Consider the following 27,746-nt stretch of genomic DNA (forward strand, 5'->3'; position numbering starts at 1 on the left):
TACTTTTAACTATAAAATAACTTTCTACTCAGTGATTTTTCATAATTTTTATAATATATTACTATTTGACATAGCAGTACAGTATGTAATCTTGTTTTTGCTTAAAACAAGATATTTTAACAAGCAATAATAGCTACAATACATGATTGAAAATATATAACATTCTATATGAAAAAAAAAAAACATTTATGGGATTTTAGGAATATGACATTTTTATTCCGTGACGGACACTTACATCCAAATTTTTTCTGTATTTTTGTTTCAAAATCAAGTTCTGTGCGTCTTTGTCTACTTTCTTCATCAGCTGACCATTCTACTTCATGATGAATGCCCTGGAAAAGTTCCTTCTGATTAATGCATACCAATTTTAAAATAAGCAAACTAACTTTTTTTTTGAGAATAGAATGTTTTTAAACTGGTAAAAATTAACCAGAAGGAACCTTTCCTGGGCATTAATCTTGAATACAAACGATTAGTAAGTAGACGTAAACAAATGGAACTTGATTTTAAACATTTTTTTTTTTTTAAATTACATTAAATTCGGAATAAGAAAAAAAAATTTGAAAATAAATTTTTTTTTGTTTAAATCAGAAAAAAAAATTTTTTTTTAAATCAGATAAAAAAAAAAATCAAGAAAAAATATGTAGACAAGAAAAATTATTTAAAAAAAATTTTTTTTTAAATAAAGAAAAAATAAATATATGTAAACAAAAAAAATTTTTAATTTTTTAAAAATCAAGAAAAAATAGATATATGTAGACAACAAAAAAAAATTTTTTTAATTTTAAAAAAAATCAAGAAAAAATAAATATGTAGACAAAAAAAATTAATTAAAAAATTTAAAAAAAAAAGAAAGAAAAAATAAATATATGTAGACAAAAAAAAATCAAGAAAAAATAAATATGTAGACAACAAAAAAAAAATTAAAAAAAAATCACGAAAAAATAAATATGTAGACAACAAAAAAAAATTTTTTAAATTTAAAAAAAAAAAAAAAAAAAAAAAAAAATCAAGAAAAAATAAATATGTAGACAAAAAAAAAAAAAATTATTTAAAAAAAAAAAAAAAAAAAAAAAAACTTCAGTAATTTTTATCATAACTCATCCTTGCCTTCAAAATTGTCCGCATGATCATTATTAACAACCAAAATATTTTCAGCGTCACTACCCACCGGGATTTTCTCATCGACTTCATCACCTGTTTCAGTCTGCGTGTACTGTTCAGCTTCCTCCTCCCCTAACGAAAACGACTTAAAATTTTCAAAATTCTCAACATTTCTGTTAGCATCGTCTTTTTCTTCCGCCTCCTCAGACATGTGTGTCCTTTTTGTGCTATCAATAGAAACACCCTGATCGCTTTCCGATAAAACCTTGTCATGGTCCGCAGTCAAATCTCTGCCCTCGGAACTGCTAACGGTACTATCTACATTTTCACTAGCAGAGTCTTCCTCGACTTTTATAAGAGAGTCGGGTTCCACATTTTGTCCCTCCTCTCGGCTGCCGACTCCGACACCTGTCTCTGCCTCCACTTCCGACATTTTATCGGTGGCACCTTTCTCCGGCAGATCGTCTTTCATGATTATCAACTCGAAGGCCAGCTGGTCAAGCACGACCTTTTCGTTGGCATCGAGTTTTCCAAAATTAAAATAAGCCGCCTCGAGAACCCGCGTGATGGCTCTCAAGTATTGGCTTTGCGAATCCAACTGCGGAAAGTTTGTCCGCTCTCTTAGCAACGAGACAAGCTCAACGTAGATCTGGTTGAGCTTCGGCTTGTTGCGCGACGGTTCTTTCTTCGAGAGATGATCAAAATGGAATGCAAGACGTTTGGTGCCATCTGGAAGCAAATCTAAGTGGATGACCGAGTTTTGTTTTGACTTGGATGATGTGGCCGCCGACTCTGACGGCGATGAAGATGACGAAGATAACGAAACGATGCTGATTTCCATATATACATTATTAGACCCGACGAGGATGAAATAGTTGCCATTCTGGTTTTCGAGCAGCAAGAGCTCCCGCTTAGCACTGTATGGCTTTCTATCCATAGCTGGCTGGTAGAGGAATTCTTCCGGCTTTAAAGCTCGGGCTGGAGTTTGGAACGACTGGATGGTTTTCAAGTGCTGGAAAGTCTTTCGGGGACGATTGGTGGTAACAACAGGGGTAGTTTTTGGTGGAGCCTCAGTAGTAGTTTTCGTCTGGGAAGCTATCATGAAAAAGAAAAAAAATGAAATGTTAAGTTTCTTCATACGATTTTGAAATTAGGATTGATTATTCATATTTGGATTCTTCAGACTATTGTTCTCATCTTGGATGTTATTTTCACAATATTGTATTGTTATATATTAAAGTGGATAACTCCCGGGTTTCAGTTAGGAACGAAGTAATTAGGATCGAATATTCTTATTGAAGGAGAATGTTGGAATCGAACGCAGTTGTTAAAAGTTAAAATTAATATATTTTTATAAAATTAAATGGTAGTTTGCTTGAAGCATTACTGGCGAAGGAACATATGGAAGTTTTAAAAGCCAAAAGCAATGTGGAAAGGACCGGAATCACAAGAGTAAAGAAAAGAAAGACAAACATTTTTATAACAAAAAATAAATAAATAAAATTATCCCCCCAGCTACCTACGTTTTAACTAGTCACATCTTACTGCGGTCCTAACCTCTATCCGCAGTCCTGTCCTCTTCCGCCATCTTGAATATACTTTTGTTTTCTTTTTGAAAAGGAGGAGGTATTTTCTCCCGAAATTAATCCATACCACCAATGGACTTTATATACACCAGACATACCAACAACTTGTTTACAAATTAATTATATAACGAGGTGAGGAATGATAAATGAATAAACAGTTAGACATTTCTCTACTTTAACATACTCGTCTATTTGTTTGTTTTTCTTTTCTTTACTCTTGTGATTCCGATCCTTTCCGCATTGCTTTTGGCTTTTAAAACTTCCATACACATTTTTATAAGTTAGAGATACGATTCCAGGAATGCAGTGAATTATCCATTGTAACGAGGAATAATAAAACAATAGAAATAAAGAAAAAAGTTTGGGACTCGTGTTGCCAGGACACATGTTGGAAGCATGTGCATGGTATTCACATGTCTGGCCTGCATGTGCTGACATCACAATTAAGTATAGAATCAATATATACACCTAAGTTAGACTAGAAGAAACAGTCAGAACAAGCCACGCGTGCGTGGTCCCCTTTGGTGCTGCATGTGAGATGACGCCACAAAAAATAGTTCAGAAATGATGAATGTCAGAAGTGTGAAGGGCCAACCTTGCCTTCACATTTTCGCCAAGTTTCAGAAAAATCTAATGGATGGGGCAAAAGTTATGAGGGTAAAAAGTGTAATTTTTTTTTGAATTTTGGGGCATTTGTGACTCCTTTTGAGCTCCTGAGAATGCAGAATCTCAGTGAAAATGGACAAACGATGCAGTTTCAGGTCTTAACACATGTATATTTGAGTTGACCACCGTAAAAAAAACGACTATATAGTCAGACATATCAAGTTTTTGTTGAGAAATATGAAAAAAGAGCCACAAAAAGCGGCATTTTTAGCACAAAGTCCCCGGGGTAGCAAACCAGAATTTTGTCAGGGTCACCCATACTTGATTTATATTGAGAACAATGGGCTCCACATTTTGGCCAAGTTTCGGAAAAATTTAATGGATGGAACAAAAGTTATGGGCAAAATGTGTCATTTTTGACTATTTTTGGGGCATTTTTTTTACCTCTTTTGAGCCCCTGAGGATGCAATGGGAATTTTCGCAAAAAAATTTTTTTTTTACTGTGTACATCTATTTAGTGGAATGCAATTTGTGGCAAAATTTCAGGAAAAACTAATGAACGGTTATCTGGCAATCGTCCGGAATAACAGACGGACGCCAATGAAAAACAGGCCCCTCTCCGATAAATCGAGGGACCAATAAAGAATATTCACAGAAGAAATTTTGGGACTTGTGTTGCCCCCAGGATACGTGTTGGAAGCATGCGCATGGAATTCACATGTCTGGTCCTGACGTCACAAAGAAATATAGAATCAATATAAACATTTAAGTTAGACTAAAACAGTCAGTCAGAAAAAGACAGTCCGAGAGAGTCCGATAGAGTGGACCGGGGAGACTGACAGAAACTCCTTAGGAAGTGAAAGTGAGGAAAAGACAACAATGTAGCAGTGTTAGCAAGCGTCGAATTCCAATCACTAGCTGGATGAATAAGTGTCTTATATTTGTTATGTAAGCCTTTCAACCGCAAGGTAATGTGCCTTTGTCTTCTACGACTTGCATAATGAACTTTGTATGTCAATCCCTTCCAAAGGTTGACTGTATCCACCTCTTTGATAATTCATCTTCATCTCGCAATGACACACAGCGATTTGGTGACACGTATATACAAACGTATACACACACACACAATTACACAAACTTTGAATATACTCATCTAGAACCCCCCCCCACGCACTTTACGTACATTCTATATGGACTCCTCCAACATAACAATATCTTGTCAAACTCAAATCTTTCTGCACAAACACTAGAATCTTTCTGTCAAATTATTGAATGAAAAAATTTTAAAAAGAATCCTTTATTTAATCCACCGGGGGTTAGGGTTGGGGTTAGGGTTAGGGTTGGGGTTAGGGTTAGGGTTAGGGGGTAGACGTCATATGTGATCTGCAATTGTGTTTTTGGAGCCACCCATACTGAGGATTGAACCTTCAACCTACAGGAATGTAACTTTTATAACTGAATTTTACCCAATACTCTATCCATTACACCATGGGTCCTTGCAGATAGTTTGGTAGAAAGATTCCCAGTGTTCGACAAAATATACACCTGTAGAATTTTGGAGGTTACATCGACTGAAACGCTGTGAAAATAACATTCAAGATGAGAACTGTAGTCCGAAGAATCCAAATAATAAAAATTTTTAACTTTTCTTTCACAAAAACTGTACAAATTGAAAAGTTGACGCAAAGAACAATCTGTTCTTTTCATTTTGCCAAAATTTACAGTACATGTCGGAAAACATAACGATTGGAAAAATTTCCGATAAGATGTTTGCAAATAGTTAGGAATCCCTAAGAGATAATCAAAAAAAAAAATACCTCCTAACCTTAACAGAAAAAAAATTGTAAAAACAACTCCTAACCTTAACAGAAAAAAATTGTAAAAACAACTCCTAACCTTAACAGAAAAAAATTGTAAAAACAACTCCTAACCTTAACAGAAAAAAATTGTAAAAACAACTCCTAACCTTAACAGAAAAAAATTGTAAAAACAACTCCTAACCTTAACAGAAAAAAATTGTAAAAACAACTCCTAACCTTAACAGAAAAAAATTGTAAAAACAACTCCTAACCTTAACAGAAAAAAATTGTAAAAACAACTCCTAACCTTAACAGAAAAAAATTTGTAAAAAATAAAACATAACTTTAACAGAAAAGAATAGTAAAAAAAAAAAATAAAAATATTTTGTAACCTTGATAGAAAAAACTGTAAAAAAAAATTACCTCCTAAACTTAACAGAAAATAGTAAGAAAAAAAAAATACTCTTTGACGTAAACAGAAAAAAATATTTTTAAAAAATTGTCTCACGAGTTGTACAGCAACGCATCTCTGATCTTCCTCATTGAACACTGTGTCACTTTCCAACACGATAGAAGGCTCCTATCGCTCTTGGGGTTTGTTTACAACTAACCAACTAGCAGATGGTCTGCCACAAAAAAAGAAAACCGCTTTCCATCAAACGGAAATGGAATCATGTTATCTTTTCGAGTGCGACACTTTTATTGTTCTACCCTGTACTCAAGTGTACGGCGCAATCACATTGACACACCGATTCTCACCAGATCATCAACGTTAAGCAACTTGAGCCTGGCCAGTACCAGATGGGTGACCATTTAGGAAGACTAGGTGCTGTATGTACCTTCTGGGAAGGTTGGGCGTGGGGCCAGCACCCTCACCCTATAAAAAGAACTCCTCGCTACAAAAACATCTACAAAAGTTGTAGATGGCCGATGCCCCTTCAGGGTCTCAAGGGCTACGGAACGGACCCTGTACTCAACATTGTTGTTTTTCTTTAAAATTACAATAAATGTTACATAACATGTTTTCTTTTTTTTCTAACGTTTGAAAATTTGATAAGCACTCAGCATATCCCGGCAGTTTACATAAACTGCCGTAATATACCAAAGCAACATCCACGGAAAAAAACAGGTCGTTTTCCGCATAAGTACCGGAATATTTACCATATTATCGGATTGTATTTACACTCGTTTTTTTCATTTTATGACGGACACACGCGCACAAACAATCAGAGATGCACCTCCGCTATTCCTTACCTGAAGGCCGTGGATCAAGTGCCACCAAGACAGCCATATCGTAATTTTCACTGAGGGTTTCCAGCAGCTTTTGGCCTTCTTTGTGGAAAAGGAAGACAAGTGGGATGTTGACATCACGGTGGCCATCCCCCGACATGGCAAACAGAGGGGAGGTTTCACTGCTGCTTCCAGGATTGTGGTCTACAATGAAAAACAGAAAAATATGGACAAAATTAATAGAAACAAGTCAAGCATGTATGGTTCCCCCGTGAGTTCACAGCGAACGAGGCATAAAAACAAAATGACTAAGTTCAGCATTAATCCCCCCCCCCTCATCATTTAGCCCCAAAAGTTCCCAGGGGATGTCAAATCCAGGTGAAAATTAACAAACAGTGCAGTTTTAGGCCTTAACATATGTACATATGAGTTCTGCACCATGCAAAAAAAAAAAAAGAAATGACTAAGTCCATTATTTGCCCCCCCCCCTTTCATTTAGCCCCAAAAACACCCAAGTCCTTAACATATTTAAATTTGAGTTCAGAACCATGCAAAACTGCTAAGTAGACAAACACAAAAAATTTAGACAAATATGGTAAAAAACGTCCTAAAAAATGAGCTCCTGAGGCACACTCAAGTGCTATCGCGAAGTATAGACAAACAAAATTATATAGAAATCAGTTAGGTACAATTTTATAAAAACCCAAAGCATCAATTTTTTTTTAATAAGCACAGAAGTGTTAATTTTAGCCATTTTAACCCGAAAGGCACCCCCTGGGGGGAGGGCACCAGAGTTTTCCCAGAAAATCTGTTCTGTTACTTTTTTTACTCATATCATGTTTAATGTTTGTGCAAAATTTCAAAAAATTCCAAGGCGTAGTTATTGAGAAAAATGCGGACAGGCGAACGGGCAAGGGAGAATTTACAGGTCCACCCTCCTTTTGTCAGGGGTGGGAGGGGGGGAGGATTAAAAAATAGATGTTTCTATAATGCGAGCAGGGTTACCCGATGTTGTCCAGAGTAAAAACTTCTTTCTCTGTTTCACCTTACTTTGTTTTTGTCCTCCCTTGAACTTATTCCATCCATTTTCAATTCTTACAATAACACAGGTAGCACCTGCTCCACCCTGTGCTACCTGTAACGAAACTTGTTGGTAACATTAATAACTTTCCCCTCTTTTAATTCACGTTCACCCCTAACAAGGCATATCACCACTTGGACGTAAGGGGATACTATTTGGGGTCATACCTAGGAAAGATTAACAAGATGTTGGTTTACGTTAAATTTCTGCATATCAGTTCAGCCAGGGAAGCAAATAGCAGAAAGGGAACTCCAAAGTCTAGCTGTTCAAGGGAAGAAACTATTAGAGTAGAAAGATTTCTGGCATTTAGGGATCTCAACAGTGAAGGGGTGTGATTTTGTTGCTAACAAAACTTGTTGATAATCTTTTCCACATCTGAGTTCTCATCCGTCACACTAATTGGGTATCCTTTCTCAACCAGTAATTACATGTGTATCCAAAAGTGACAAATATTTTTTTTTTCTTTGCGACTGTACCAGACGGCGTGGGGGCCTGAGAGAGGTTTTTAACTTTAACGAGCATCGTCTGAACATAACTGCGGTATTACACATTGTCTTACACTCCTTGCTTTCAACCTACCAGTACTTCCACTGCACTTCTCATGTACCCAAAAGTGACAAATGTAAATTTCTATAGCAGTCAAATATTTAAGTGTACCATTTCCTTCTGATGTAAATAGACAGGTATAGCTGAATAAGTCCAAGCAGGAGGTAATGTAGCAGTTATGTTTTTTGATGTAAACAAAGCTGTTTTACCACTAAGTAATTGGTCAAGATTTGATCAATTAATGTGATTTTTGGAATATGATATTTTCGATCCTTGACGTGCATGTTCATCAGATGTGTGTGTGTGTGTGTGTGTGTGTGTACGAGTGCACATGTGTGTAAAAGAGATAACACATAAAATCATCAGCTAAACTTTTATGCTGCAGAGATTTTGTGTTTGTGTGTCTACGTGTGTGTGTGTGTATACGAGTGTGCATTTGTGTGTGCGTGTACATCAAAGATTTTTCTGTATTCTTATTAAAACTTCTGTTCCACTCTTTGTTTTTTTATCTCCCTTAAACTTACTCCATCCATTCCTAACTCTTGCAATCACATTAACACCTACTCCACCCTGTGCTCCAATTGTTTCACCAAGATAATAAATCTTATTTATTTCGGACTATTATTCTCATCTTTATTAGTTGTTGCTTCATGATGTTTCGGCCAACTATTCCTCTGGCCTTCGTCAGGTGGTAACCGCGACGGATAGGAATTTCGAATCTCCTAACTGCATTCTCAGCCATCACTGCTATCCGTAGTTGTTGTCGCCTCACCACGTTTTGGCCAAGTAAACCTCTGGCCAGCTTTGGATGGGATTGAAACCGCTACTTTCAGACAATGTTCATCTGGAACTGTAGAGATTCAATGTCTCTATCAACTGCGTCATGGGCCCCGAAGGGCGATCAAGGTTAGATTCTTTGATCTTATAAATCCACGTTTATTTAAAGAATCCAACCTTGATCGTCCTTCGGGGCCCATGATGCAGTTGATAGAGACGTTGAATCTCTACAGTTCCAGATGAACATTGTCTGAAGGTAGCGGTTTCAATCCCATCCAAAGCTGGCCAGAGGTTTACTTGGCCAAAACGTGGTGAGGCGACAACAACTACGGATGGCAGTGATGGCTGAGAATGCAGTTAGGAGATTCGAAGTTCCTATCCGTCGCGGTTACCACCTGACGAAGGCCAGAGGAATAGTTGGCCGAAACATCATGAAGCAACAACTAATAAAGATGAGAATAATAGTCCGCAATAAAAAAATAAATAACGAATTCCAATTACAATAATAATAATCTTGTTGGTAACATCGATAGCTTTGCCATCCAAGTATATTTTCCCCACATCTGAATTCTCATTTATCTCCAGCGTATACTATTATTCCTGATATTCATAAACGACTTCCCTGATAAAATTGTATCGGAGATGGGTATATTTGCCGATGACACCACTCTCTATAACAGATACGAGGGGAAAACAAATGAACACATATCCAAGGAAATGGCAGAAACACTAGAGGATGACCTCCAATCTGCAGTGGAATAGGGACAAAAATGGATGGTCACATTCAATGCTGCTAAGACTAAGCTTGTTTCCTTCAATAACTACAAGAAACCTTCTCTACCACCAATAGCAATGGCCAAGAATACATTGACTGAAAGTACTTCTTTTAAACTCCTCAGCCTAACATTTACAAGGAATATGAACTGGAATAGATACATTGAGAGCATTGCCAAGGCTGCTGCAAGGAAGGTTGGCTCCCTCTACCGTGCTAGAAAACTACTTACGCCTGACAGTATCCTATACCTCTACAAGGCCACCATTCGCCCATGTATGGAGTACTGTTGTCACATCTGGGCTGGTGCATCTGCTGCTTGTCTCTCGCTCCTGGACAGGGTTCAAAAGAGAGTCGCCAACCTGATAGGTCCTGAACTGTCATCTAGGCTTCAGCCTCATCAACGAGATGTTGCATCCCTCTGCCTGTTCTACAAATACTTTAATGGTGAATCACTTGTACCTCCCCAACGTAACTACCCCCCAACACGCTACTGATTCTCATCCCTTTACAGTAGAGATCCATAGGTGCAAGAAAGCCTTTTACTCCAATAGTTTCTTCCCCAGAACTGCGAGTCTTTGGAACTCCCTTCCGGGATTCTGCTTTCCCAACTGCACTGATATGCAGAAGTTCAAGTGTAATGTTAACAAATATCTTTCTACTCATATCCCTTCATAATGGCCCCGCTAATTAAGTCCCTGATAGTAGCCCCTGCTTCAAAGTGGCACTGTGCATTGTTTGGGGTGAAAATTGAATAAAAGAAATAATAAAAACCTTAAAAAAATACGACCACATGTAATTTTTTTAATTATGCAAATGGTCATTCTTATAAATCGGTCGAAATTGTGCAAGAAAGTTCCATAGTCATTTCCGATCATCTGTTCTTTTGATTTTTTTTTTTTTTTTGCAAGTACTTTCAACTGATTTTCGTCAGTCGTCTTAAGGCAGTTTTTCATTATTGTTTTCTTTAAAATTTGGATGCTTTTATATGCTGCAGTTAAAATTACATTTAAATTTCTTGAAAATGTAAAAAAAAAAAAAAAAAATGTTTTAACGTGTTAAGAATATGGCTAAAATAAATGTAAATGGTTTAAAAACGTGATTTACAAAATGGTATGACATTTACATTTTTTGTTTCATTTATTAATTTATAAATCAAAATTACAACATATATATATATATATATATATATATCTGTAATATAAAGCTGAATGTCTGTGTGTGTGGGTTTGTGTCTGGTCACGAATATATATATATAAAGATGAACGTCTGTGTGTGTGTGCCTGGTCACGAATAGGCTCCTATATGGTTGACTATTATAGAAAACTAATCACATAATGATAGATGTATCGAGACACAGGAATGGGTATGTTTGATCTGGCAGAACGGTAGTTCATTTAAATTGTGGGGTCTGCGTTCACGCCTGGTCCACAAAGTATGGAAATTAAAAATTTTAAAATAAAAAAAAAAAAACGTTTACAAGTGTTTTTGATATAGATGTACATAATAATACTTTGATAAGTATGTTTTAACTTAAATAGGGATGGTATAATAAAATTGTAGGGTCTGCGTTCGCGCCTACCCTCCATAGAATGGAAAAAGGCAAAAACTTTAATAAATACTTTTCATATCTATCTGCGTAAGTATACTTTGATAATTATGTTTCAGTTTGAAGAAATATGGTATAATAAAATTATGGGGTGTTCGTTCGCGCCTGACCTCCATAGAATGGAAATATGTCACAAAGTTTAACAAGGTTTTTTAATATAGATCCACAGAATATTGTGATAAGTGTTTCAGTGTGAACAGGTATGGTATAAAAATTATGGAGTTTATCTATTTTATTTTTACTTTCATCATATTTTGCTTTGGTTTTAAGACCACCAAATTCGAAGCTATCTCTTTACAACCCTTCCTTTTCGTAACCTATCATACTTTCATAAATCAGAGTCCATTTTCTATCGGTTGTTTTTGAACACAGTCAACGATGGGTACTTTTGCTAGTATATATATATAGATATACATATGTGCACATACACACACACACATCATAAATATATATGTATATATATATATATATGAACAAATGATTAATAAAATATGTTAAAAGACATCTTAAAAAAGAGTTAAAAACATATTTAATTTTAAAAAAGGAAACACAAGATAAGTGGATAGTCCTTAATCCGCGGAGTTTCAAAGAAATACTCTCCTTCTCATCAGAGGGCAGGAATTAGCAAAATGCAGGATCGGATTTTGCATATAAAAGTATTTACTGAAACTACAAGTAAGTCACAGATCTTACTTGGTTAAAGAAAAAAGGGTTAGGTAAGGGGAACAGGAGGCAAAAGAAAAATGATAAAAAGATTTCACATGAATGGATAATCCGGTGAAGGGTAAAAATCCAAAAATGGTAAAATCCAAAACGGTCGAATTTAAAATTTCAATCCACTGGGTAAATTCCAAATGGTCCAAAATAATCCAAAAAGCAGAGTTCCTTGGAAAAAAGCGCAAATGGAATGAATTCCAAATCATTAAAAGAAAAGCACTGGAGAGAATATTTAAAAACACGTCTGTCAAGGCTGGATGAATTAAAAAAAATTATATATATATATATATATATATATATATATATATATATATATATATTGGATGGTTATGTATTCAGGCACTTTAAAATGTTATTACGGTTTTCAAAATTTAAATTGCTATGTTTGGCTATTTGGCTATTTTATACAGTGCTTCCAGTATTTTTAGTTTTTTTACGTTTGGATCAATATGAATGATTTTCTTGTTTTCAACTAGGATTTTTCTAAATTGAGAATGTGGGCAGCCATGTTGTTTTAGGTGTTGGCAAAACAAGCTCGTCTCTGAAAGGTGTAGGGTTAATCGTTTGGACAATATATATTAATTAGGTTGAATTCTGGACAAAAACACAACATTTAAAACAATAACATACCGATTACTATTCCACCAATAGCTCCAGCAGCTTCTATATTTGACGCCTGCAACAAAATAAAAATTATGAAATTATATTAATTAGTAGCCAAACAAGAAATATAAAACGTTTGAACCGATCCAAGGGAGGTAATTCCTTTTCTCTTTGGACTTAGTTACCTCCCTTTGTTAGATCTTAGTCGTGCGATACCAAAAGATGTGCTAGTCAACGATTATTATCGTTAGAATGTCATAACAAAATAAATATCTACAGAGAAAATTATGTTAAAATGTTTTAATAGAAATGGACATTAGAACACAAATAATAACTTAAAAATAGGTTGATCTCTAGAGTCTGACGTAGTCTTACATAGTCACTTAAAGTGACGTGGACTTTAGTTGAGCTTGAAAAAAACGTATCATTTTTAGTCAGTCAGAGAGACAGAGAGCTAGGCTCCTCACCATTTCTTCACTGCCTCATAACCGCCTAACCCTGCACCACCCCACGTGCGTTTCAAAAACATCAACACATCATCTGCTACTAGTCTCTCACTCCTGGAAACGGTTCAAAAGAGAGTCGCCAATGTGATAGATCTTGAACTGTCATCTAAGCTTCAACCTGCCCCATCGACAAAATGTTGCATCCCTCTGCCTGTTCTACAAGTATTTTAATGATGGATACTCTGATGAACTACAAGCACTTGTACCCCCTCGACGTAAATACCCTTAACAAACAGCAAAATCCCACCCCTTCACAGTAGAGATCCCTCGATGTACGAAAGCCTTCTACTCCAATAGTTTCTTCCCCAGAACTGCTAGACTTTGGAACTCCCTTCCGGGATTCTGCTTTCCCAACTGTACTGACATGCAGACGTTTAAATGTAATGTGAACAGACATCTTGCTGCTCAACTCCCTACATAGTATCCCTGTAACTAATATCCCCGATAGTAGCCTCCTACATCAAAGTGACACTGCGACTTGTTTGGGGTTAAAATGGAATTAAAAGAAAATTTCTAAATAGTAATAATTTATAATCAAAACCTGATTTAGTAATTGTCTGTATTTTTGAGATGAGGTGTTTTCATTTATTGAGATTGTCGGACTGACTTCCTCATCTTGGTTGTTATTGTCACAACGTTTCAGCCGTTTTGCCCTACGGCCTTCATCAGGTGTTTTGTCGATACAACTGGGGAACCGTTTGTTAGGAGTCTCGAACCCAACCCTTTATTATTATTACGGGGGTACCGTGTTCGGACTCCAGCTAGGCTCTGGGACATAGTTGCTGATTATCTGTTTAGAATGTTACTTTTTCACTGCCTTCGTTCAGGATTGAACTCAGCACCTTTGAGTAACTGTAAACTTTGATACAACGACCATTCGGCCATATGTCACTAGGACAATTCTTAGTTGGTTTTTGTTAATGTTAAACCTATGTTGTTATTCAAGGTTTTCTCTCTCTATCAGAGATGTCCAAATTGCATTCAGCTCTATGCTTGGTTTGCTCAGTAGGTTGCTATGTCCGAGCATGTGAGCTGTTTCTTTAAGTTTTCTCACTTTCCAGTGGGTCTCTCTGTTTATTATTTATGTTGTGACTATAACAACCAAGATGAGGAAGTCAGTCCGACAATCTCAATAAATAAAAGCTAATTAGTTGGTGGGAAATAAAAACAATCTATTTTTTACAGACCAACTGTGTTGTGACATTACTTCACTGTCAGTGCTTGTATATATATATATATATATATATAAGAGAGAGAAAGAAAATTAATTATGTAATATAGATGTACGCTCATTTTTTGTCACTCCACGTTAACATAATACATTATGTGAAATATATCAACATACTTACCTTCATTGTTCATATTAATTATTAATTTAGATATATTTTGCCATCCTATATGGTATCATTATCTAATTTCATTAGGCCTTTATAACAAGTTTATGAAGTTTTATTTATTTTGTTTATTTTCATTAGCTAATTATATTTATATAAAATATCTGAACTGGCATCTAAGCTTCAGCCTCTGTCCTATCGACGAAATGTTGCATCCCTCTGCCTTTTCTACAAGTATTTTAGTGGTGAATGCTCTGACGAACTGCAATCACTTGTGCCCTCACGACGTGAGCACCCTCGACAAACCCGACAGGCTGCTAAATCCCACCTCCACACTGTAGAGATCTCTAGATGTAAAAGATCTTTTTACTCCAATAGTTTCTTCCCCAGAACCGCTAGACTCTGGAAATCCATTCCAGGTCCCTGCTTCCCCAACAGTACTGACGTGCAGAAGTTCAAGTGTAACGTGAACCGACATCTTGATAGTAGCCCCCTACACCAAAGTGGCAATTTGCCTTGTTTGGGGTGAAAATGTAATTAAAAAAAAATTTAAAAAAAAAAAAAAAAATCTATCTACATATGGAAAATACTTAAAATTATGCTATTAAGGTATATATATATATACATATATATATATATTGTTGTAATTCAGATATATGCTTGTTGTAATTCAAATATATAATAAGTTCGATAGGCAAATATCCTAGAGCTACTTTAATATTTAGTCATGTGATTGATAATTTAAAATTCAAATTAAAAATCTGTTTCATAAGAAGGAATACAACAAAGTCAATAATTGACTTTGTTGTGTTCCTTTATCAATCACATTACTAAATATACACATACATATATATATATGTATATATGTATATATAAAGGAGATTAGAACAATAGTCTAAAGAGCAGAGTGTATTTTAATGTAATAGTGAAATTACTAGTTTAATTAAAATACAGGGAAAGAAAAAGTGCTCGTTTTAATTTAGATATATAATAAGCTCGATAGGTAAATATCCTAGAGCTAATTTAATATTTAGTAATGTGATTGATAATTTAAAATTCAAATTATCATTAAATTAAAAATCCGTTTCATAAGGAACAACAACAAAGTCAATAATTTGTACGATCGTTTCGGAAAATAGGTTTATTTATGGTGTCTTTTACATATACTAAAAACCCTTCCCAATATTTTGCTGATGAGGAAACTTTGTTAAAAACACTATATGTAAAAATTATTGTCCGTAACTTGATGTCTAACACAATAAAAACATTGTTTTCCGAAACGATCGTACAAATTATTGACTTTGCTGTTGTTCCTTCTTATGAAATGGATTTTTAATTTAATTATAATTTGATTTTTAAATTATCAATCACATTACTAAATATATATATATATATATATATATATATATATATATATATATTGTACCAGCAACAAAAGTAGATATATATAGACTGAACGAACTGGTTATATAAACCGAAACCCTCGTGAAAATAACATTCAAGATAAGAACAATAGTCCAAAGAAACAAAGAATACAAATAATTCTCATCTCAAAATTTCAAAAGAAAAAAAATAAATAAATAAAAAAAAAAAAACAAACAATGTTTACCTTTTCGATGAACATGCAATCGCCTCGTTCCAAAATTGCAATATGACCTTTGATGTGCTCGGCATTTGTGAGAGGGGTACAGGCTTTGTAAGGATCTGCAATCATCAAACGGCCTTGGATCTGAAATTTATAACATCAACTTTTAAATTAATGTGAAAACTGGCGATTTTCTAGAATAACCAACAAACAACAAAAAAGGACTGAAAAACTTTCCAGATTAGCCAACAAAAGACAGAAAAGGGATGAAAAAGAAAAAAAAAAAAAAAAAACAGTATGGTCATTACGACCCTATTTTCACTGTGTTACAAATTTACCATATTTAAATTTGGACATATGTTTGCAATAGGAGATCAGTTCGTTTTTAGAGTTTATTATATTATTACTTTGAGGGGAGGTTATAATAGTTATAGCTTCAGATGTACAGAGGTAACAAGACTTAGATACTGGAGTGTAAGACTTAACTTTTTTTAGGATGGTCCATTTAATTGAAAAGTGGGTATTGGCAGAATTAAGCTTTTTAACCAGTGTAGTTAGAAGTTCCCTGGTTATTATTTGAATTTTGGTTATTGAAAGAAGAAGTTAACCCTTCAAATATATATCTTTTCCCATAATTTTTTTTTTATATTACCTTCTAAGCTTTTTATATTTTTAATTTTATTTGTTTTTCTTTATTTCTTTGGCCAGTTTCCCATCTGCTGTCTCTGTTTTATGGTATAAGTATACCTATTAATTAAATATATACATCAGCCTACTCATTTTTATTCTATGTATTTGCATACACATTTATTTGCCTTATTCCGGAGTTTGTAGATGCCGGCCATTCCCTCCCCTTAAATTGTATGTATGTATGCATGTATTTGTTTATGTTGTATATGTTGTACATGTTTTTGGATATGTGTATATATGTATGCATATGTGTGTGTGTTTGTATATATATATGTATATATATGTATATGCGTGTGTGCATGTATGTATATGTGCATTTGTGTGTCTATATGTATGTATATGTATGTATGCGTATATATATATATATATATATATATATATATATGTGTGTGTGTGTGTGTGTGTATATGTATATATAGTTTTTATAATTTTTTAATTTATTTATTTTCATTTTTATTTATTTTTTTTATTGTTTTATTTTTTTATTTACTTATTCACTTTTTTTACTCTTCTTAATATAATAGACGCTTCATTTCATAAACTTAGCCATTTACCTGTTTCCCTGACTCGTGTTTCTTAATTTCATTCTGGGACTTTTACGTGCGTATTTAAGTTGACCTAATTATTAACGCTAACTTTTACGCTTTTTGTCTGGGTCATTTTGACCTTGCTTTTCAAATCTAAACTTTCAGTTTTTTTGTTTTTTTTTAAAACCTTAATTTACTTGATTCTTCCGGCCTTGGCAGACGTGTTTTAAATATTCTCTCCAGTGCTTTTTCTGTGCACATTTGAACTTTTCTTTTAATGAGTTTGAATTCATTACATTTGTGATTTTTTCCAAGGAATTCTGCCTTTTGGATCATTTTGGACCATTTGGAACTTACCTGTTGGATTGGAAATTTTTAATTCAACCGTGTTTGGATTTTACCATTCTTGGATTTTTTACCCTTCACCGGACTATCCATTCATGTGAAATCTTTTTATCATTTTTTCTTTTACCTCACCCTTTTTTAACCAAGTAAGATCTGTGACTTACTTGTGGTTTCATTAAATACTTTTACATGCAAAATCCGATCCCGCATTTTGCTAATTCCTACCCTCTGATGAGAAGGAGAGTATTTCTTCGAAACTCCGCGGATTAAGGACTATCCACTTATCTTGTCCTTCCTTTTTAAAATTAAATATGTTTTTAACTCTTTTTCAAGATGTTTTTCAACATGTTTTATTAATCATTTGTTCATATTATAAGTCCTATTTCCTTTTCGGTTTTATTGAGCTTTTACATCTGGTTGAGATTACTTTACTTGTAAATATTAACTCTTTAATATTTATAATATATTTTAAGGTTACCATTTTGATTACCTTGGTAAACTTATTGTAATTTTTATTTCTTTAAATACACTAGCAATAATATAATTACACATAATAGTTAACTAAAGATGATCATCCCATAAGAAAACCAAAGCAACTAATAGTGAATTAATTAAAATGAATGTTTAAAAGAATATGCAAATTAGCTAGATCTTTTGCTAGTGAATGCAATTCCACAACCCATATATAAGAAAGTTGTATTTTCTTTTTAAATAAATAGAAAAGACGGTTTTGAATATGAATATCAATACACACAAAAAAACGAATTTATAGGCGTATAGATATATATATATATATATATATATTTATTTCTGTGGAAATATTCATTATACACTTATATTTTCTTTTTATATATACCAATACTTACACAAGAAGCTCAATGTAATTACAGAGCATATAATGAATAACTGACAAAAGTCTATATTCCAAAATTTCATGATGTTGGCCATCTTACAATTTATTCCTTTAATCCAGTTGACATTTACAATTCTTGACAGTATCTGTTTCGTAACACAAAATTATTCACTTATGTCAAACAATATATTTATTATTATTAGGGCTATGACAAGAGAATATTCTTTTCATTATTTGGACTCTCGAGTATATATCAGTTAATATCTTATGTTTTTAGATAGAGTGATGTGGCCTGTGTTAGATATATACTCGAGAGTCAAAACAACGATAAGCATATTCTCTTATTATAGCCTTATGTTTGTTATATATATATATATATATATATATCCTGAACCTCTATAAGGCCACCATTCACCCATGTATGGAGTACTGCTGTCATATTTGGGCTGGTGCATCTGCTACTAGTCTCTCGCTCCTTGACAAGGTTCAAAAGAGAGTCGCAAACCTGATAGGCCCTAAACTGGCATCTAAGCTTCAGCCTCTGTCCCATCGACGAAATGTTGCATCCCTCTGCCTGTTCTACAAGTATTTTAGTGGTGAATGCTCTGACGAACTGCAATCACTTGTGCCCCCACGACGTGAGCACCCTCGACAAACCCGACAGGCTGCTAAATCCCACCTCCACACTGTAGAGATCCCTAGATGTAAAAGATCTTTCTACTCCAGTAGTTTCTTCCCCAGAACCGCTAGACTTTGGCATTCCATTCCAGGTCCATGCTTCCCCAACAGTACTTGCAGAAGTTCAAATGTAACGTGAACAGACATCTTGCTGCTCAAATCCCTACATAGTACCCCAGTAGTTGTCGCTCCTCATAGTAGCCCCCTACACCAAAGTGGCAATTTGCCTTGTTTGGGGTGAAAATGTAATAAAAAAAATATATATATAAAAAATATATGTATATATATATAATACCTTTTATGCACATCACATAATATTTAATAAAAATAACTCAAATATGTCCCATAAAAAATAAGGAGAAACTCATTCACATATATAGTTTTAAAATCCAAGACATCAAGGAATGGATTGATAGCAACAAATAGTGTATTTCATCGTTAGTTACAATTGTTTCAAGACCATTCAGACAAATTCAAACAATGCTCAATTATGAAATATGATCATTTTTTAGCTTACAGTTTAAGTCATCTCTTTTTGGCTTTAAATTTATTGGTATATGAACGATGACTGAATTTTCAATTATATAAACCCAGTAAAATTCGGAATACTATAAATAAGACTATATATATATATATATATATATATATATATATGTGTGTGTGTGTGTGAATAACAAAAAGAACATAGCTTTTTAAAAAATTCTAAGGTAGCAAAATAAAATAAATAGCTAATAATATCGCTAAAAAGAAAAAAAAATATATATATATATATATATATATATATATATATATATATATATATAAAAATATTTTTATAAAGAGAGAGACAGATATATAGAAACCCTACAACTAATCAGTTCAAGTGACATCATTTCTAAATAAATTTTTAAATTTCACTAACCTTAAGTTCAAGCAACAACCTCTTAAAAAAAATTAAAAAATAAAAGATAAATAAAAGGTAATTGCAACTTCTCTTCCAATTTTCAGATTTTGTAATCATGCCCAAATGCATTTTATTTTCTTTTGATGAATTGATAGTTTTTATTTCTTCTGATAAGTTAAGGGCAAAATAGATTCATTGATATTATTAAATGATTGATTTTGTGTTACAAAACAGTTACTGTCAAGAATTGTAAATGTCATCATAATTAAAGGAATAAATTGTAAGATGGTCAACATCATGAAATTTGAAATATAGACTTTTGTCATTTATTTGTGTGTGTGTATGTATATATATAAATATATACACTAGACTACCCATGACCCGTTGAGTCAGTATGTTATATTAGCTATGGAATTTATGTATGAGTGTGACACTTGTGACATAAAGAAAATAGGGGTTTTTTTTCTATGATTTCTATGAAAGTATATTAAAATGAAAAAAATAATAGATAGATTTCTATGAGTCGTTCTGTTTATTATAATTGATTATTTTTGGAGAAAAAAAAGTTTACAATTACTAAATTGGCCATACTTATAGGTAAATGTGCACTGAACAGATACCATAATACTTATTATAGTTAAATTCAAATTTTGATATATCTGCTTTTTTTTACATTGTTCATTTCTGTATTACGTTTAAGTAATTTTAAACCCCACTCTTCCCATTTTAAATAATTTCGAAATATAATGTCAATATTTCAGTGCACAGGTCATGGGCGCATGCGCAACCGGATGTCATAAACCAGAAAGTGGGTTACATACATCGTTACAAGGTCATTTGAGTCTTATAATTATATAGATACACACACACATGAATAACAAAAAACTTATCGTTCTTTAAAAAAATGCTAAGGCAGCAAAAAAACAAAAAAAAAAACAAAAAAAAAAAACAGCGTTTCAAAGCTGTTAATATCGTTTAAAAAATTTTTAAAGACGACAACAAATATATATATATATATGGAAATGTATAAGAAAAAGAATATGAAAGTATAAAAGCTTATAACTTTTCTTTATTTGTTTCGTGAAAATTCGTCGCCTCTGTCGAAAGTTTTAGGCAGACATGATGATTGCAAACGTCTTGTCAGACGAGTGCCACTTCCTCAGACACTTAATGTCCATGAGCCCAGAAATGACTTCTTTTTTTTTCTTAGTTCTACTGGTGAATTCACACGCTCAAGCAGGCATGATACTGAAGACGGTCATTGAGATCAATTATTACGTTTCCAGCATTTCAAGCCTCCATGCGTCATAACTTTTCCATCGCCACAGGACCATTTTTATAGACAAATGCCTGAGGGAGTATCTATACACAGGTGATGTTACAAAGTCTTAGCTTTGTACGACAGTTAAGTCTCTCTCTCGGTTCAAAATGTTGAGATCCAGCAACAAGCAAGAGCAAGATAGCCAGCAACAAGTTAAACTGCAGACTAGCTTAATGCGGGTACTGATCTCCCGCTTTATGGTTTTTTAAATCAGAGATTTGCTTCTCCTAGAAAGATTGCCTTAACCACGGCTTATGGGAGCCCTCTCCACCCCAACACACAAACACACATGGTGCTAGTTGGCCGTTGACCCCGAAAAAGGGTTCATTCGCCCTTTGGAAGGTCTTGTTTTTAATCCTTCAGGGAGACTAGCCACCCTCCTCACCAAACAAGTCTGGTGGGGGAACCAGTTTAGTCGCCGGTGACCCGACCATGAGGCAGGTAGTACTGAGTTACATGGTACCAGTAGCATATGACATGACCTGACACACAGACATACATACATACATTTAAACAAACAGGTGAGATTTATAGTAGATTATTTCATTGGCAGACACTACACTTTGATCCTGTGTTCATACTACACTGGGGCAGATCGTTAAAAAAGACCAATTAAAATTGCCTCAGTCGAGGAGGATCTCACTTTCTCTGATCGAAGACAGAAAAGGCGAAATGTAGTATCAGAACAGATACTACACTTTGAATTATATTTGTTTTTGTTTATTTCGCACAAAAAAATATCCACAAAATAAAAAATTAGGCACAAGACAACTCATGCAGGAGTACAAAATATTATGAAACAAGATTTTTTAATTAAAAAAAACTTTAACAAGAACATCATTTTCGTCTGATCCTTTGGTCTTCATCAGTGTTCTGAAAGTGATATATATATATATATATATATATATATATATATATATATATATATAGAGACAGATATACTGTAACATAACTTTCGTCTGATGCTTCGATCTTCAGTGTTGTGAAAGTGATATATATATATATATATATATATATATATATATATATATATATATATATATAGAAAGATATACTGTAACCCTACAACCTAATCAGTTCAAGCGACATCATTCCTAAATAATTTTTTTAATTTCACGAACCTTACTACTAACTCTCATAAAAAGAAAAAAATTAGTTAAACCTATGAACTATAAATTCAAGTAGCAATTCCCCAAGCTTAAGAAAACTTAAAATTACATGAAATCGCCTCAAAAGTAGATCCACTCCTCTCCGCGAACAAAATGCAGAATTGATCTCCCATAGCATAAAAAACAAAAAAATTTAGCCTTTTCCGAGTTTAAAGAAAAAGCAGAATTCTACTTTTTGCAATTTAAAACAAAATGAAATTCCACTAAAATTATGGAGGTCTCACCTCCCTATTTTCAAACGGTAACTTAAATGGAGGAATTTATTATATTGTAAAAATTATGTATTTTTTTTTTTTAAATTTGTCAGATATATTGCTGACAAATGCGGCTATATAAAATGATATACTCACGGGCGAAGAGTTTTTGAGGTTGTAACCGAATTGTGCGGGTCCAGCACTCAACACGGAATTTTCATCTCCAGAGGGAGGAAGGATCTGAACAATAAGCGGCTCATGTTGTGCTGAAAACGGAAAAAAAAATGATATACGAACGGTGAAAGAAAAGTTTTGATATTCATACACACAATATGAGCGCGAGTGAAAATATTAGCAGGAGCAAAAAGATAGATGGCTAGCGATGAGATTAGCAGCAGCAGCAACAGTTGTTTGAGCACGTATGCAAATTAGCAAGCGCGACAAGAAAAAGAAAACAGAAAGGACAGCACATGATTGGGAGAAGAAAAGTGCAAACCGGGCGAGATGGACATGTGGCCCCGTGGTGGCAGGGGGGGGGACACATTTATGCTGGTGTCAAGATGGTGGGACTTTGTTAATGTCGTGGCAGATGAAATAAACAGTTAGAAAAAACAAGAAGCAGCCATTTTTTGGAAAGTAACGGTAATAAATGTCTTTTTGCTAAAACAGAAAAAAAAAAAGACTTGAGTTCCTACTTATTTATTATTAGTTTGTTCCTTTGCGACAGTACCGGACAGCGTGGAGAGGTTTTAACTGTAACGGCACAGTTTAAAAGTAACGGCTACAACCTAATCCTGCCTCGCACACTGATGAGAAAAAATGGTAAATTATTCTAATAAACTATATTTAAAAGAAGAAAAAAAATGACACTTAACAGCTGAAAAAAGAATGAAACGCTCGACACGTCAGGCATACTAAAGTATAAAAGGGCTTTTAAACTCGAGTAGCTTTTTGGACTTAATAAATCGTAACTCATTATTATATAAAAACAAATACCTTCATTTCAAAGGCAGTTCTTTATCTGAAATCTATATGGATATGGTGCAGACCTTAGGTAGGATTCCCAGCCAAAGTTGACACTAACTACAGTGGTCTTCAGGACAAGATCAAAGTGTAATATCTGTTCCGGCAGATACTGCAAGCAAAGACCATATGTGGGGGCAACCCCACATATAAGACCTTGGTCAATGTAGGGGCAACCCTTCATACCAATTGTTACTATCCAGCTCCCCTACTCCCCGGGGAGTTGGTCCCCATTTCCCCTTCACTCCTCACATTAAAAATCGGCCTTATGCCTAATTTGCTCGGTGGGGGAGCAAATAAATACCATCTGTTCTTCAGATGCTGCACTTCAATTTCTTGTTCTCTGTCAGTGGAGGAGAAATCCTTCACGACTGAGACAATTTTTATTTTTGTTCCTTTTCTCCACGTTAAAAAACGACCCTGGTGTCTAACTCTGTCCCGTGGGGAGGCATTGTAAATAGGAACTACAGTATTTTTCCATATATTCCAGAATTTATAGTATACTAGCAGGCCGCTTGGCATTGCCAGATCCTAGAATATACATAAATATTATATTTTAATTCATACAGAAACTGAGACATATGCATGCAAATATTATGTTTTTTCTAAACAGTTTCATTCTTGTAAATAATAAAAAAAAAAACATATTCAAGTCGAGATCGAAACTAAAACCTAACGAGTTAGTCAGGTGCGATAACCATAAAGCCAGCTTGACACAATCTTTAAAAAGTGTTTTCAAACCTACTTATTCTTAACATAAGTAATCTGTCATATGAACCATTACGCATGCGCATTCGTGAAACAGTTGACAAACAGATAAAAATTTGATAACCACCCCTCCCGCCCTACATACCAATGTTTTTAATTTTGACCCCTCACCAGCCTTTTCTCTGGATAAAAACCAATAAAAAAGTTTTCCACGTGTCTGAATACTCTACATATCAAATTTCAAGAGTATAGAGCAAAATTTATTGAGTATGTAAGTTGAGAGGTGTCCTCACAAACACATTCTCACTTTTATAGATATACTAGCGAGGGGTACCCGGTGTTGTCCGGGTGTTTGGAGGTGTGTGTGGAAACTCCGGGGGTGGGGGGTTTAAAAAAAAAAAACTAAGTATGAGGACCGAACCCGAACCCTTGAGGCAAAGTTGTAAATTAAAGTTTGAAAAAAAAAAAAAAATGTGAGACGTTAACCATTGCCCCACCGCGACATGCTAACGGAAACACTTTGGAATTTATTTAATTACTTGGATTTAGCAGGTGCCCGTTTTAATGAGTTAATGAGGTCAAGTTTGACTGTGGGATAGTACCTTCATTTACTGCTGAAGGCTTTTTTTTTCCCCCGAGATGTTATAGGAAAAAGACTAACCCACATGCGGCGAGCGACAAATGTTGAATATTTATCTTCCCGAAATTGAGTAAATTAAATAGACAGGCGAGCTTCGTTGTTAACTGTGAGATATTACGATTTATATGTGATATAAAAAGTTTTAAAAAGTTGTGAAGCGAGCGACCGCTTTTCTAATAGATAAATTTAAAAATTTTATGGAACAAGGATGAAATATTAATGAATATAACGCACAACAAAACAGTTTTAATCAATTTTGGAAACCTAAAAATGTTTTCATTTTTTTTTTTAATATTTCAAACACCCTAAATACCCTAAATAAAAAAGAAAAAAAAAAGAAAAAGAGAAACTGGAAAGTTTTATTAAAACAATCAAATCACAATCAGCAAAAACAACTCAGTGACGAGCAATATGGTTTCCAACCTGTGAGATCAACTGCTGATGTGCTGATCGTAATATCATACTGGATTAGCAAATCCATTGATGGGGCTTCATTTCTAGAACAATAATTTGACATATCAAAGGCTCTTTGATAGGGTTTAATATAAAGGTCTTCTTCACAAGATTTCTACGTATTATAGAATATCTGCAAATTTCCTCTCAACCATTAAACCATTTTGCTCTGACAAATTCATAAAAGTGATCGTCAATGGACAGAAATCTCAAACTTATAGAATTAACGCTGGCGTGTCTCAACCGTCCATTTATGGCAACACTTTGAAGAGCAGCATTACTCAAACTTCTTCTGAGATTCTCTCTCATTCAATTTTGGTACAATGGAGAAAAATATGTAATATATAAACAAAATACACATCAGGTGTGCTTTACTTATTTCACTTGTCTGAAATTCATAGTTTAAATATATTTCGGAATCAAACTCCATCCTCAGTATTTTGTACTTTTCTTCTTCTTTCTTCTTTCTTGCAAGAAAGAAGAAGTAAAAAAAAAGATGTACAAAATTCTGAGGATGGAATCTGACTCCGAAATATATTTAAATGAATTTCAAACAAGTAAAATATTTGTTTATTTTCGTAACATTGCGTTGTGCTTTGGCTTTCAAGCGCACCTGATGCATATTTTATTTTATTCAAATTAAATCAATGCTTCTATACCTCACACCCAACATATATAATATTATGTATTATTATATAAGACACTAGAAAATTGATTATATAATGTTAGAAATTGAATATAAAAAAAATTCTTAATACTGCAATATTTTAAGTTATAAATTTATATTTTTTTACTAGAATATCTTGTCCTTTTCTTTTCCAGTTTTAACAACTAGTCCTTTACTTTTCTATGTTTAAGCTTAACCGTATTACTTTTCATGCTCGCATTTTTCTATTGTAATCCATGATTTTTCCAGGCTTCCAGTAAATTCATTTGTTCTTTGTTTAATTTCAGTCTTATTTTTTTTGCCCCCATAAACATAACATACACACATGTAATAACAATGTACGGAACTCGTCTGCTTTCAATAAAATCGCACCAATTATCTCCCTTTCATGCTTTCCTTCTCTGTTTGACTTGTTACTTCTCTTTTCGAATTAGTAGCAACAGTAGTCACTGGAGCGACATGGTTGCTATGGAAACCAATCCTAAAAAGTGTTGCTCACTTCGTTGCATATTTTTACGATTTTGAACATTAGAAAATTCATCATAACTTTTGTCTTATTGAACGAAAATTGAAAAAATAATTTTTTTCACAATATAACTGAGAAGATGATCTATAAACTGTAACAATTGTTTGAAATTTGGTTGAAAAATGAGTGAGGGGTTAGGGTTAGGGTTAGGGTTAGGGTTATGAGTGAGCGGTGAAGCTTTAAAGCAGTTCTAAATGACTAAAACTGCCACGTGACCATATATTCAAACACTACCATGTTTGAATAAGATATTGTGTGTGTGTATATATATATATATATATAATTATTTACTATAATAATTAAATATCTACAGACACTAGCGTTTCATCCTTTCAGGAATCTTCAGTGCAGGGTGTCACGATTAACACCAGTCGACAGATTCGAGCCCGGCACCACAAGCCATCTCTGGCTCGATTAGCAAAGACTGTATCCAATCGGCTACCATTAACCGCAAGAAATAACATTGAATTTAAACATTTTAATTTTAAATGTTCATTTATGCCAGTCACAGTGATCTAATCATTATACGATGATCTATACATAATAGCTAAATTGACTGACTTAATTCAATTGAAAGTGCTCAACAATAAGAAACAAGTTTCTTAAAGGGGCTGACATAATTATTTTTTTTACTCTAATAATTATCAAATACCTACAGACACTAGGGTTTCATCCTTTCAGGAATCTTCAGTGCAGGGTGTCACGATTAACACCAGTCAACAGATTCGAACCTGGCCACACGAGCCATATATAGATATATATAGCAAAAATGGTAATTAGTAAAAACCTGAAGAAAGTGCTCAATACTATTGCAGAGCAAATACATGTTTTATTTTTTTATTACCGTTTTATCTGCTTAGTTACACATGTTTCGGTTACCGAATCGTATTAAACGATCTAGTAACTTCATCAGACATTACAGAAAACCTGTTTTCTGTAATGTTTGATTTAACTAAGCAGATAAAACGGTAATAAAAACATAAAACATATATATATATATATATATATATATATATATATATATCTAAATATTATTCATTATGAATGAATACTCGATTTTTTTTTTTTTAAGAAAGTAAAAGATATATACGTTTTTTTTTTTAAGATGGTTATTTACCTTTTAAGATACGAAGCAATTTTTTACCTCAATCGGGACGAGAAAAGCAAAACTTGTAACGAAATTTCAAAAATACAGAATTGGAAATGAAACTAAG

The 27,746-nt window shown here is 33.7% G+C and overlaps 1 protein-coding gene across 2 annotated transcripts in view; it reads right to left on the reverse strand.

Annotated features, from left to right (window-relative positions):
* Window positions 1-1,087: 1,087 nt before the first annotated feature.
* LOC145268651 (ER degradation-enhancing alpha-mannosidase-like protein 3) overlaps window positions 1,088-27,746 on the reverse strand; it is a 157,871-nt gene continuing 131,212 nt past the window's right edge. For both annotated transcript variants that reach the window (XM_080124135.1, XM_080124134.1), the window contains 5 exons: window positions 22,672-22,781; window positions 15,880-15,999; window positions 12,458-12,503; window positions 6,350-6,529; window positions 1,088-2,199 (listed from right to left, as the gene is read on the reverse strand). In XM_080124135.1, coding sequence (XP_079980261.1) covers window positions 1,094-2,199; window positions 6,350-6,529; window positions 12,458-12,503; window positions 15,880-15,999; window positions 22,672-22,781 — 1,562 coding nt within the window. In that variant the 3' untranslated portion in view covers window positions 1,088-1,093. The remainder of the gene's footprint in view (window positions 2,200-6,349; window positions 6,530-12,457; window positions 12,504-15,879; window positions 16,000-22,671; window positions 22,782-27,746) is intronic.

The sequence above is a fragment of the Euprymna scolopes genome, chromosome 44 (assembly GCF_053919585.1).
Source record: "Euprymna scolopes isolate OS-2025 chromosome 44, ASM5391958v1, whole genome shotgun sequence".
NCBI lineage: Eukaryota > Metazoa > Mollusca > Cephalopoda > Sepiida > Sepiolidae > Euprymna > Euprymna scolopes.